General features: G+C 42.3%; 1 protein-coding gene across 3 annotated transcripts in view; it reads right to left on the reverse strand.

Moving 5' to 3' along the window:
* Positions 1-4,076: 4,076 nt before the first annotated feature.
* VPS45 (vacuolar protein sorting 45 homolog (S. cerevisiae)) overlaps positions 4,077-14,206 on the reverse strand; it is a 46,444-nt gene continuing 36,314 nt past the window's right edge. The window contains exon 15 of one of the 3 annotated variants that reach the window (XM_005867399.2): positions 4,077-4,715. In XM_005867399.2, coding sequence (XP_005867461.1) covers positions 4,628-4,715 — 88 coding nt within the window. In that variant the 3' untranslated portion in view covers positions 4,077-4,627. The other 2 variants (XM_005867397.2, XM_014540702.1) reach the window with 2 other exon arrangements.

Genomic DNA, 14,206 nt, shown 5'->3' on the forward strand with positions numbered 1-14,206 from the left:
GCCCCGCGGTGCCATCCAGCGGCCGCTGACGTTGCGAGTTCAAAATAAAGGGCGAATCGCGGAGCCCGAGCTGGTGCGCTCCCCCGCCTCCCTTTGTTTCTGACTCACGGAGGGGGGTGAAGACAGACCCGAACCCGCCGGGGACCCGGGGACCCGGACTCGGACTGAATGAAGGGAGAGCGAGAGGCGGGGCCGGGAAAGACAGACCGGCGGACCTGGCGTGGGAGACGGGGAGGCGGACGGAGCGGGTAATGGAGACCGAGAGGCGTGTGGAGACGGGGATCACCCAGCTCTAGACCGTCTCCCTCCCAACCCCGAACAAAAACAAGCGCTCCAGCTGGGAGGGCGCGTCACCTGCCGCTGGCGCCGGACATCACACTCCCCGGTGGTGGAGAGTGGCCCGGGCAGGTCAGAGGACGGGGAAAAGTTTTGTGCTCCGGAGGGTATCCGTGTGCAGGGGCCCGCTGTGGGAGAGTTAATAGCAATCTACACTTCTTCCAGTTTACAAAGCTTCAGGCCTGACGTGAGCCTGGTATTCAGGAGAATAACCCTAAGTCTGTTACAGTCTCCAGTGCACACAGGGAAGTGAGACTCAGAATGGCTGAACGATTTGCAGACACACTGTGAGTGCCGGGAGGAATATAATGGTCTCTAACGTGTAATCCGTGCGTCCGATGGCTTTCACTATACCCGGGGCTCTCTTCCTGCTGCGCCCACCTGGAAAAGTCCCATCTGGTCCACAGGATGCCCTGCCTGGGGATCCCTCCTTCATCAGATTTGCCTCAGAGCCCACAGACTAACTTCTTAGTAACTTCATCGTTTTCCCAGTACATGGTTAATGGGACGAGGGCGCCGGGAAACCTAGGTTTGGGTACTGGTTTCATCACTGCTCTGTGGCCTTTGGGCAAGCAGCTGAATTTCTTTAGGCCTCAGTGCCTCCACATATTAAATAGTGAGGGATGAAATGTCATTTCCATCAACCAGGAAAGTCAGGACAATATATGAGATGACCTGTGAAAGTCCTTTGAACATATAAAGATTGCCCTCTAGGCTACTTATTGAATAACAATAGGCTAACCAACACATTGCCTGGCATATGGCAGGCACACAATAACCACAAAAATGAATACCAATTCCTGGCACAGAGGAGGCAGGGAAAAAGGAAGAACCCTTTACCCAGACAGGTCTCACAATAAAAGTGTTGGCTGCCAAATTTGTGGTTTGAGAAGTGGCTAGGTCTTGGCTTTTTCTGGTATCTGTCAAATGACGGAGGGGGCTTCTCTCTTTTCCCAATACTCTCTTATCCTCTAGTCCAGCCGTGGGCAAACTACGGCCCGCGGGCCGGATCCGGCCCGTTTGAAATGAAAAAAACTAAAAAAAAAAAAAAAAGACCGTACCCTTTTATGTAATGATGTTTACTTTGAATTTATATTAGTTCACACAAACACTCCATCCATGCTTTTGTTCCGGCCCTCTGGTCCAGTTTAAGAACCCATTGTGGCCCTCGAGTCAAAAAGTTTGCCCACCCCTGCTCTAGTCCAATAATATCCCCCTTAACTGCTTTTCATTTACCATACTAATTAATTCCTCTATATTAGACTGATATAGAAATTTATCCTTTCAAAGTGCTCTTATATGTTATTTCTTTAAATATTTAGTGCTACCTTGTAAGGCATATGGAACAAATAAGGACATGCAAATCAATCGACTTGCCCAAGTTTACACAGCAAGTTACTGGCTAAATGGTTTAAAATCCAGTCTGTTTAGGTTTTGTGTACACACACACACACACACACACACACACCTCTTTACTTCCCACCATCCTCTCCCCCTTCCCATCATCTCTTTCCCACCTTCTATTTTACAAAGTGATTTTAAAAGAATGGGAAAATCCAGGAGATCATCATAAATGAAGAAGCAACATACCCCAGTGATCTGGTGAGAAAATGAACCTGCATGATCTTTGGAGGGCTTGGATATAAGGGCTTTGGATTTAGAGTTTGAATAGATTCTGGTTTATGGGGGGAACGTAATTCATGACTTGCCCTATCTTCTTATTTGCCCTCATTTTAGTCAACTAATATTTGAGTGCCTCCTATCTGTGAGGCCCGAGGGTCCTGGGATGCTGCATAAGACAGGAGTGGGAGCTTTGTGGAACATGAGCCAGAGAGAGGGACGGCCAAAATATCAACACCCTCCCGAGTCATTTTCAGATTCCAGAACAGATGCATGTGGGCTGGCGAGCCTTCCCTGCCTATCTGCTCCTTAAGATGTTACATAAATCTGCGCTCTCTCTCTCCCTCTTTCATTAACCTGCATTGCTGCCTCATTATTCTGCCCCTACCTTCCCTTACTCTGTGTCCCTTTGTCCTGTTACTCATCCCTCTTTCCATACTCCATACCCTTCTCTGAACCGTTCTTCAAGCTGACTTCTCTCTCACCAGGTAAACCTCATGGCACCTGAATTGGGATCTATGAATTGCGACTGTTTCCAAAGACCAATTTGTAAGAGAGAAATCTCAGAGAAAGAATTTATGGGTTCCTTTACTCATATCCATAGCAACATCTCCTCAGTGAGCTCAACACTACCACAGACCACAAAAATAACTCCAGCCAATTTCTCTTCAGTGGAGATAAGATACTGGGAGGACTTGCGATGGGGTTACCTCCCTAACTGCAAAACCATGAATAAGACACAACTGCCAGTAGCTTTATTCTTCAATTGACTATTTTATAAGTAACTCCACATAAGGGAGGGAGAAGGGAGCTATCCGAGATAAGGACTTGTGAATCGCTGCCCGCAAGTTTACTGGACAGGAACCATTATCAAAACATTTGTTTAGATAAAAACAAGTACCTTGGCTTTTGTAGAATACTAGTAAATGGGACATAGGGGTTTTGACTATGGAAGAGAGCTCATTAAAAGCATATAGGACCTTACTGGGCCAGTGTGGCTCAGTGGTTGAGCGTCAACTTATGAACCAGGAGATGACGGTTTGATTCCCGATTCCCCATCAGAGCACATGCCTCGGTTGCTGCCTCAATCCCCAGTAGGGGGTGGAGAGGAGGCAACCGACCAATGATTCTCTCTCATCATTGATGTTTCTATCTCCCTTCCTCTCTGAAATCAATAAAAAATATATTTAAAAAAGCATGAAGAATTTTTTAAAAGTATCTAAATAAACTGCAACAACAACAAAACAATTTAGATCTTAGCTCTTAGCTATAATATGGATTTTTTTTAAAAGCCTAGGGCTTCACAGGAGTGTAAGGTAAAGAAACTGCTAATTGGTGTAGTGGGAGGGTTGTCAACCATTTTGTATGGTGGTTTTGTACCCCCAATTTTGAGAAAGAATCGACTGTATTATTAATTTCATTCAGTGTTTAGATGCTCTAAGTGCTTTAAATGTATTACCTCATCTAATCCTTACAATCCTATGAGGAAGGTACTTTATTTATTTATTTATTTTAAAATATATTTTATTGATTTTTACAGAGAGGAAGGGAGAGAGATAGAGAGCTAGAAACATCGATGAAAGAGAAACATCAATCAGCTGCCTTCAGCACACCCCCTACCGGAAACGAACCCGGGACCCCTCAGTCCACAGGCTGACGCTCCATCCACTGAGCCAAACCGGCCAGGGCAGGAAGGTACTTTATTACCCCTGTTTTATATATAAGGAAACTGAGCCACAGACTAAATGACATTCCCAAAGCCACATAACTGTGAGTCAGAGTTGAGTGCTGGCTATCTATCTGATGCTTGGGGATGTTTATCAAATAAAGGAAAGGAAAAAAATATAAAAGACTTACAGAGAACCAGGGAGGGGTTATGCTGTGGTATTTTGCTGTGGTTTGAGGATGCCATAATTCCTGGCATTAATAGCATCACGTTCCATTGTTTTCAAGAGAAGTGAAATTGACCCCAGAATTTATTATTTGCGTTGACATACTTTAAAGATGCTTTGTGTAGAGGCAGCACCTTCTCCATGTTTGGTGTAAAGTGAGCTCATGCTACATCTTATGAATTCCCATACATAGTTATTAACCCCAAAGAAACAAAAACAAATCACTTGTATCTTTTCACAAAATGGCTTTTTATTGCAGTCATACATGGTTTCTCAGTGCCACAGAAAATTGCAATGTAGGGACAATTTTTGGATGGCTCTCTACAAAAACATGATGAGTTTTCAGAAATGACTTGTGCAGGAATGTGGTTAATGAAAAATAAAAGGGGTCAAGAGGAGAGAGTGTGCAGCGTGTACACCAAATGATTACTTTCAAAAACTCCTCCAAGCTCTCACAACCCTTTTTGTCAAGTAAGATCCAACAAAATTCATCAGAAACAGAAGTGATTGTGCTATTAAATACAAGGAATACATTTATTTATTTGATAAAGAAACCATGAGAAAAGTGGGCTGGGAAGGCCTCAGACTTATTCGCAACTCGTCACTGGGAGTCTTGGTGTCTGTGCCAACAGTTCAGGAACCAGCAGGCCACCTGGAGATGGGTTATAAGAACGAGCACAAAACCCAAGGCTCTTCTCCGACGCTCCTGGTCAATGGGAGAGCCTGCAGCGAGGCAAGCGGGGAAGCTGCGCCATTCTCCTCGCCTCTCCATCACCGGCTCACCTTCTGCTTGCTGACCTGGAGGTGACTTGAGAGCTCTCCTTGCTCCGGCCGTGCAGCCCAGAAGACAGAACTTCCTCTAGGAAACTGACCAGCAGGTTGGAGGTTACTCAAAGGAAGAAGGAAGGAAGCATCCCCCATGTCTGGTTCCATCTCCCACCGAGTGGCCCACGTCCGTCCATGCCCAACCTCTCATTGTTCCCGGAACATGTCATGAGCTTTCGTACCTTTATGCTTTTGCTCTTATTATATCCCAGGTCCAAAAGGATAGACTATCCTTCTCTGTCGGATGAAATCCTTATTATCCTTTAAGGCTGAGGAGCAAAAGTCACCATTTCTGTGAAATCTTCCCAAAGTCCTTCATGCGGAACTAATCGTGCCCATCATGATGATCACTTGGCCCTCGTGCTATGTTAACACTGTATTAATATGAACGAGGTACTCTCCGTATTATTGTTAGCAAAATAGGGTGGAACTAAGACTTGCTCGGCTTGGGTCTCCAGGGCTTAACACAGCGGCTGACACCTAGTAGGTATTCAATAAAGGTATGCTGAAGAAATGAATTAAAATCGTTACCCATTGGCAAGAGAGCCTTCGTTATGATACGAGTTTTGGGGCAGTATTTTTAAGAGTGTGGGATTCACACTCAGGAGACAGATCTATAGCAGACAGAAGGTTTTTAGGAATGACCAGGTATCTTATTATTATCATTGGTTTGTAGTCTTAAACCTGGAAGATTCTGACCTTAGAGGATTTAAATTCTAAACTTGTTTGCAAAAGAAAAACAATGGTGAAGCAGAGGGAAAGGAGTAGAAGCTAAATTTATTTATTTCTCTATTGAATGCAGGCACCATCTCTGGCCTGGCTTTTTGGCCAGTTGGACTAGAGACGCTCGGAGGTCAGAAAATGACTTTGAGTGAGAATGAAACACTGTAGGAGTTTATTAGGTGATCTCTGCTCCACTTCAGACTCTGTGCAAGTCTAAAGGAAAGGAGTCGCATTCCTGAAATTATACTTACAGATCCTCCTCTGTATCAACAAGACCCCACATTCTTGACTGCAGAGAAAACATTATATTTTCCAAGCCTAATTTTGTTTCCTAGGGCCATTGTAGCTTTTTAAAAGTATCTATTTGGGGACTTTGATGAGTCACTGCAGAATGCTTTAACAATTACAGGCGATGAACATATTGCTTTCTGTACCCCAAATTTAGACTATGCTTAAAAACAACAACAAAAATGATTTTCTTTTCCAGGGTTGTTTTAAATAAGTCTCACTTAAAAAAGCAAACTCAAAAATCCCCTTTTCCTGTCCTGGCCAGTGTGGCTCAGTTGGTTGGAGCACCGTCTGTGCACCGAGGGCTTATGGGTTCAATTCTGGTCAGGGCACATACCTGGGTTGCAGGTTCTATGTCTGGTCGAGGCACGTACAGGCGGCAATCAATATTTATTTCTTTCTCTCCCCCTACCCCCGCCCCCCACCCCCTGCCTTTCTCTCCCTAAAAAAAGAAAGTCCTTTCTCCTGTGGTACTGTAATCCAATTCAATTCCACTCAATTCAATTTAACAAGTGTTTCATGAGCATCTGTTATGAAGTAGGCACTGCGCTAAGGTGGACGAATGAACACTTGTGGTTGCTTCCTTGAAGGGGCTCTCAGAGACAGATTCACAACCACATTTAGTGTGAGGCCTGGTACAATCAGAGATGGCCCAAGAGCTCACCTGGGGGACCGATGCTATGGCTTGTCGTGGTTTGTGCCGTCATCAAGGGTGCTTTCCCAACAAGATGGAAAGAAGGAAGGTGGGCAGACAAAAGCCCTGATTTTAAAAAGTCAACCTCAGAAAAAAATCTTGCATCACAAATGGAAAAACAAGTTTCAGTTTTAAGTCTTTGTAAGGGACTAGAGACTAACACTTATAGGAGTTTAAAATTTAATTACTAAAGTAATTGAGCTGAACAACGGTGTCCCTAAACAAAGCTATATATTATAACAAGACAAAATTATGTCTTATGTCTTTCTCTTTTTTTCCCCCATCATATTCCACAGATAGAAATTACATGTGAGTTTCTTATTATACCGAAGATACCAAAGGAATCAAGACTCAAATCTGAAGAGTGCTACAGTGAAGAAGAAGACAAAAAAAGAGTAGAATTTCTGAGAAGCAGGAAAATAGAAAAAGACTTTCAGGAAAACAATGAGAAGAAAAACTCAAGATATTTGCTTTAATGGAGTAATGAGGCTTCTAATTACAACCAAATACTTAGCTAGAGATACTGGAATATGGGAGTGGGTGAATGAAGGAGAGGATAAAACTTTTCATAACTGAAATACTGAAAACTCTTAATTTCCACTCCTTCCAGTTTTCAGAGCCACTATGTTTCATTTTTCTTTGTTTTTGCACATAACTATTCCCCCTGCCTAGAAGGCTGCCACATTCCTCTGACACTTTATTAGTAAAACTCTGCATCTTTTATCTCTATACTAGAGGCCCGGTGCATGAAATTCATGCACAGGTAGGGTCCCCAGGCCTGGCCGGCAATCAGGGCTGATCTATAGAGCGACCAGCAGGGCGATCAGGGCCCCCGCTTGCACCTGCCTTGGCCTGGTGCTGCCTGCTCACCTGCTCCACCATCCCGCTGTGGTTCTGCTCTTGTCGGGGCCCATTGGGGGCCGGCAGCACCTCCACTGCCACCTGCTGCTAGCACCACGGCGCCGATGCCCGCCACGTTCTGCGTCATCCCCTTGTGGTCAGCGTACATCTAACTCCTGGTAGATTGAACTCCCACCAGTAGGGACAATTTGCATATTAGCCTTTTATTATATAGGATTACCACTCCCCTAAGGAATTCACTTGTCTACATGTCCATTTTTCATTTAAGCCTATGAGTTTTTCCAGGACACAAGCACTACATGGATACATTCTTTTTGTAAAAATTTAAAATAGTACACACAGAGATCAAGACTTCCTTAATTCTTCTTCTCCCCATTTTTCCCCCAGAGATAACAATTTGATCAACAAATATTTATTAAGTGCCTACTATGTGCCAGACACTGTTTTAGAAGCTGAGAATATATTAATAAAGTAAAAAGAATTCTGCCCTCATGGAATTTATATTCCAATGGGGGCGGAGGAAAGATAAACAAAATTAATAAGTAAAATTCTATATAATAAAATGCTAATATGCAAATAGACTGAACGGCAGAACAACTGGTCGCTATGATGTGCACTGACCACCAAGGGGCAGACGCTCAATGCAGGAGCTGCCCCCTGGTGGTCAGTGCGCTCCTACAGGGGGAGCACCGCTCAGCCAGAAGCCAGGCTCACGGCTGGCGAGCGCAGCCGCAGTGGCGGGAGCCTCTGCAGCAGTGCTAAGGACCCCTTGGGGGATGTCCAGATCAGGCCTAAGCTGGCAGGTGGACATCCCCCAAGGGGTCCCAGATTGCAAGAGGGCACAGGCTTGGCTAAGGGATGCCCCACTCCCCAGTGCATGAATGTTGTGCACTGAGCCTCTAGTACAGTGGTTCTCAACCTTCCTCGTGCCGTGACCCTTTAATACAGTTCCTCATGTTGTGGTGACCCCCAACCATAAAATTATTTTCGTTGCTACTTCATAACTGTAATTTTGCTATTGTTATGAATTGTAATGTAAATATCTGATATGCAGGATATATTTTCATTGTTACAAATTGAACATAATTAAAGCATAGTGATTAATCACAAAAACAATATGTAATTATATATGTGTTTTCTGATGGTCTTAGGCGACCCCTGTGAAAGGGTCATTCGACCCCCAAAGGGGTCGTGACCCACAGGTTGAGAACCGCTGCTCTAGAGACATCTTTATTTCCCCCCTTCTCCTTGGACTGGAGCTGGGTGAGATAGAGGCGGTGCTGCCCTAGAGAGCAACGGGGGCTGTGAACACCGTTAATGGACGGGTTTTAAAGATGGGGGAGAAACAGCATGTTTCTATCCTTGTGTGAATGATCAGATAGAGTGAGAAAAACTGGTTCAGGAGAGAGGAGTAGGTTTGGAGTCACATCTTGGAGTAGGTGCCCAGGGGAAGGGCCGGGTTCTGCTGGAAGCTTTCATCCACTGTGACCCAACGGAAGGCAGAGGGTAGTAGCGGAAGGGGGAGCTGCTGAAGTTCTCTTCTAATGGCTTCTCTTAACAGTTAATGCACATCTTGAGTGGTATCTCCTTGATCTGTGTATTCTCAGTATAAACTAGATGTTGAATTAAGTATCTGATGAATGAATACATGTATCAGATTTTTTTTTTCAAGAGGTTAAGACCCCAGCTTAAGTGTCACCTAACTTTTCCTAAATAAACTGACAGCAATTTTACCAGGAACAAGGGAGAAGGTTGGCATTCAACATCTATGTCTGAAAACACTCGGGGCGGCTTCGGTAGAGAGATCATCCAGCTCCTCACTGGATTTATTTTATTTTATTTTATTTTATTTTATTTTATTTATTTTATTTTTATTGATTTTCCACAGAGAGGAAGGGAGAGGGACAGAGAGTCAGAAACATCGATGAGAGAGAAACATCGATCAGCTGCCTCCTGCACACTCCCCACTGGGGATGTGCTCGCAACCAAGGTACATGCCCCTGACCAGAATCGAACCTGGGACCCTTCAGTCCGCAGGCCGATGCTCTATCTACTGAGCCAAACCGGTTAGGGCCTCACTGGATTTCTACTTCACTTCCCATTATTTCTCAAGCACGCTGTACCATTTCCTCCCTCCTGTCCTTAACTATGCTGTTTCCTCAGCCCTGACTGCTCTTTCTTCCTATGGAAATCCAACGTATTCTTTAAGGTCTAGCTCAACGCTATCTCCTCTGTGTAGCATTTCCTGAACGCTCTGCCAGAATTAATAATTTCTATTTAGGACACATTTTATTTAACTTGCACATATTAACACTTCTCAAATTTTTGCACCTAAAAACACCCTAACAACAGAAGAGAGTGAATTTATTAGTCTGAGGGTAGAGTCCAAATTGGTTCACAGCTTACATCTTTCTTTGTGGTCTGTTATTTTGTTTTAAAAACTATTTTATTTTTCTATAAAAGAAGCTTTTAAATTTTGAGATAAACATATTTTAAGGTACTTATCAGTTAAATTATTTAATTCTGTCCCTGAAAATCTCCCCAACTAACTGGGGAGAATGGAGACTCCAAAAGATGTTATCATGTTCATTTTGTGCCTGGATTAAGATATAAAACAGTTCCTTGATTATAAACAATTTCACTGAGGTTCTTTTATCCTATGACACTTTCCTACAAACAATGTAACTGCCTATTAGGAAATGTGGCTGCTCCATCCCAGTTCCCACCTTAGTACTGGTGCCTGAAAAAACAAAAAGCGAAGCAAAACAAAACAAACACAGCCTTCGGCCCTATTTCCTCTCCCACTGAGAACAGGGGAACAGCAGCCAACAGGATTCTGCATGTACCCAGCACTGTGCATATAACATTCATTGGGTAGCATGTGAGCAGAAAGGCTTCTCCTCAAAGTCCACAGGGCAAAAGATTCATTCCTCGGGTGTAAACCGCCTGTGCTATTGGTTACACAGATGTCTGAAAGGAGATTATTGTCTGAGAATAAAGAGCTACAGATGTACTTTCTCACCACTGAAACATCTGAGACCATGGCAATTTGTCAGAGCAACCGCAACTACAGGAATAGAATGGTAACCACCATAAAAAAAATTCAAGAAACAAAGCCCCCAATAACCTAACTGCAGAAAGCCTTGGATGCCAATGACTCTATGCAAGTCTATGAATTATAGAGGCACTGACTCTGGGGGCCTCAAAAGGGAAGTTATAAGTGAGCACAAGTGGAAATTGAGCTGCTAAAAACTTTTCTCCTCACAGATCATGAACGTCATCTGGCAATTGGACTATCTTCACAGCAAATTTCATCACTGCCCCCACTATATTCCTACTTAGGATACTAATATAATTCTGCTCCTGAATTATGTGAAAGTGAAGTATGGGTGATGACACAGGTACTGATGACGAATATCCAATCTTTTGTACTTTATTGCCCCCAGATGTGATAACAATGGCAGCAGCAGCAGCAAGTAGCCTTATTGAGTGCTTACCCTGTGCCAGATTCTTCTCTTAAGCATTTTTTATATATTCCAAACATCACAATAGAAGCTATTATTGCCTCCATTTTACAGAAAATTGAGGCACAGGAAGATTTGCCTAAGGTCATACCCGTAGACACATGGCAAAACTGGAGCCCGTGCTCTGAACTGCTAGGCTGCACTGCCTCTTAACCCTTTGCGGTCCAATGTTATTTTTGGAATTCAAACAGTTGGGTCCAAATTAATTGACGGGATTGAATGTTGAACTTTTTAATGTTCTTATTGCTCGACGTTGGACCCGCTCCTAGCGCCAGGTCTGTCGAGTCAGCCTCGAGGTTGGACTGAAAAGGGTTAAAAGACTGAAGAGTATCGAAAGGTGATTTATAAATAGCATCCCATTCGAGCCCGAAGCTCTCATGATAACCCGAGTGGAAGAGCATGACGGATGCATGGATGCATCGTTCAGCAGGGAAGGGAATACAGTTTGGGCAGAGGAACGGCAACCCAGGGCTGTGCTGAGGATAATCAACTCGATACTTTACTATTTAATAATCTCAGTGGCATCACATTGTCGACTTAAAAATCTGTAGAACATTTTTTTGTGATCATAAAAAACATAGGAATGTAGATAATATAGGAAATAAAAAAGTAAACGAGTCACTTTTGTATCACTACACAGCACTTTGGAGCTTCTCCTTCCTTCCATTTTTAACTTTGTTTAACCCAACAGAACCTGAAACAAAAATGCAAATGCTGAATTGGGTCTTACAGACTAAAAGGCGTATCCTACAAACTTGTTAAGAGATGAGAACATTTTCCTAAAGTGCAACGTTCTGGCTGCAAGCAACAGAAACCTATTTAAACCAGCGTAAGTGAAAGAAAAAGGTATATTAGATGGAATGACGGTTGGGCTGGGGGTCTGTCACTGAACTAAGGGAAGCAGGAGGTCAGTGCCTCACAGGGCCTGCAACCTGGAGCTGGAGGCTGCTTTGAAACCAGACAGTATCTACCTCTTTGACTCTTTTTTCTTTGTTTCTGACTCTTATTTATTGGTTTCTTCTTTTAGTTTCACACTGTTTATCTGGTGTGTGTTTTTTTCTCTGCATTTGAGTTGAAGTAAACTTTTTAAACTAACCTTTTCCATACAAATTGATGATTTTTAAATGTATGGTTATTGTTAAGAATCAGGAGCAGCTAACCTCAGTGTTGGCAAGGGCATGGTGTGAAGGTATAAACTGGTAAAAGTTTTCTGGCTAGCACACTGGTCATGTAGCATCTTCAAAGTGTTGCAGCAATTTCATCTCAACATTGCTAGAGGTGCATGAAATCTGGGATCAGCCAAATTTTAGCTTGAATTCCAGTCATATTGCACTTCCTTGCTATATGACCTCAGGCAAGTTACATAATTTCTCCATGTTCCAGTTTCTTCATTTGAAAATTGGGATCAAAACAATATCACCTCTTGGATCATGAAGTTTAAATGAGGTAATATATGTAACAAAGCCAGCAGACTGTCTGAAATACAGAATATGCTCAATTGTTATTATCATCCCAACTGAACAACTGGACAAGTGAACAACTGAACAATTGAACATATGTATAAAGTATATGTAAGTATATATGTAAATAATGTTTATTACAGCACTGTTTGTAAGAGAAAAAATGATAAACAATGAATATCAAACAATATCTGTTTTGTCTCAAGATAGCTCTTGGAATACAGTAGGTACTCAATAAGTGTTTGTTGAGTGAACAACAAACTGAGGACTGGTTAAATAAATTGTGGCACAATCAGACAACAGAATACTATTCAGTTATTAAACATGACATATATAAGTATCTTCACTGAAAGTACATGAATAGAATATTCCCTTTGATTTAAGATATGTGTGTATACATTAATAGAAAAAGGTCTAAGAGGTTGTACAGCAAGATGGTGACATTTCCTATGGTGGGATGACAGCAGCTTGGATATTTTTATCATCTTTTTTGCTTAGCTGTATTTATTTTTTTCCCTACAATGACTATACATTGATTTTGTAACAAGAACTATTTTTAATTAAAAACTGTATGTTCCAGTGCACAAATAAATTACAATAGCATGAATATTTGAATGGGTTAAATTCAGTTTTTCAGAAGCACCTGATTATTTGTTTATATACCCATTTTCCCATCAGACATTGATGCTTACAGATCTAGAAAACGTCTCCATCTCCCTAGCACCGTGCACTGAACCTTACATGGAATCACACTCAGTGAACGCTCGCCAGCGACGGGGGATGCGCTCATCACAGCTCTTGACGTGGTGCCTAATACTTCGGTTACAGGAGGAAAGTCAACGCCCCCCAAATTTCTACAAAGATGGTGACGGTTCCAACAGTTTCAAGACTGATCCTGAAATGCCCATAAGTGAAGAAGCGTCTCCTCCGGATTCCTCTTCCTTTGAAATGCAAATTCTGTCATAGGATCCCAATTTTTCTGTAAATAATTCAGAGATCCTACCAACTCGTGGTTACAGGAGAAGGTCCAAGTTTCTAATGTTACCTCTTTAGGTAGAAATCTATAAGTACCTGTTGATAATATCAATCAGCCCCCTCCCAGCTTCAAATGTATTTAGAGAAATTCAAAAGTCCAACTGTTTTCTAAGCCCTAAACTGTATTCTCTACAAAAACAGTAATGTGACTGACTTTGTAGGAATTGCCTTATTGTAACACTTAGGTATTATCTCAGGTAGTGACGAAACTAACAGCTGCCACTAGTTAATCAAGTTAATTTTTAGTCAAAGAGCAACACTGTCTTAAATCTCATTCTTAATTATCTTTGGGTGGCAAAAGTCTTAAAACTAAATGATTCCTCCCTTTCGTACTATTTTTCTCCTGCTTTGATTTACAGTATTTCCCAGTAGCCAGGAAGCATCACATACTGGCCACTTGGTAAGAACATTTATAAGTAAGGGATTTCTAAAAAATCATAGCTAGATAAATTCTCCTAAAGTAGTATTTCAACTGAGGGCTTAGGTACCCAGAGACTAGAAACAGACGGTCTGGGTTCAGTTTCAGCTTTACCACTTATTAGCTCTCTATCTTTGGACAAGGTACTTAACTTCTCTACACCTCAGTTTCCTCATCTGAAAAATTAGGTTGATGATAATAATAAAAATATTCACCTTGCTATGAGAATTAAACGAAATTGATTGGGTTAAAGAAGCACTACCCAATAGAAATGTAAAATAAGTCACATATGTGAGCTGCTAAGTAATTTTAATAACCACATTAAAAAGGTAAAAAATACATAAAATTAATTAAAAAGTGTTTTTATTGATTTGAGAGAGAGAGAAAGAGAGAGGAAGGGAGAGGGAGAAAACAGGAGAAGAATAGAGAGGAAGGGAAGAAGGGAGACAGAGAGAGAAACATCGATCAGTTGCCTCCTACATTCACCTCAACCAGCTCAATCAGAGCATCAATCCACAACCTGGGCTTGC

Source organism: Myotis brandtii, unplaced genomic scaffold (genome assembly GCF_000412655.1).
Source record: "Myotis brandtii unplaced genomic scaffold, ASM41265v1 scaffold250, whole genome shotgun sequence".
Taxonomy (NCBI): Eukaryota; Metazoa; Chordata; class Mammalia; order Chiroptera; family Vespertilionidae; genus Myotis; species Myotis brandtii.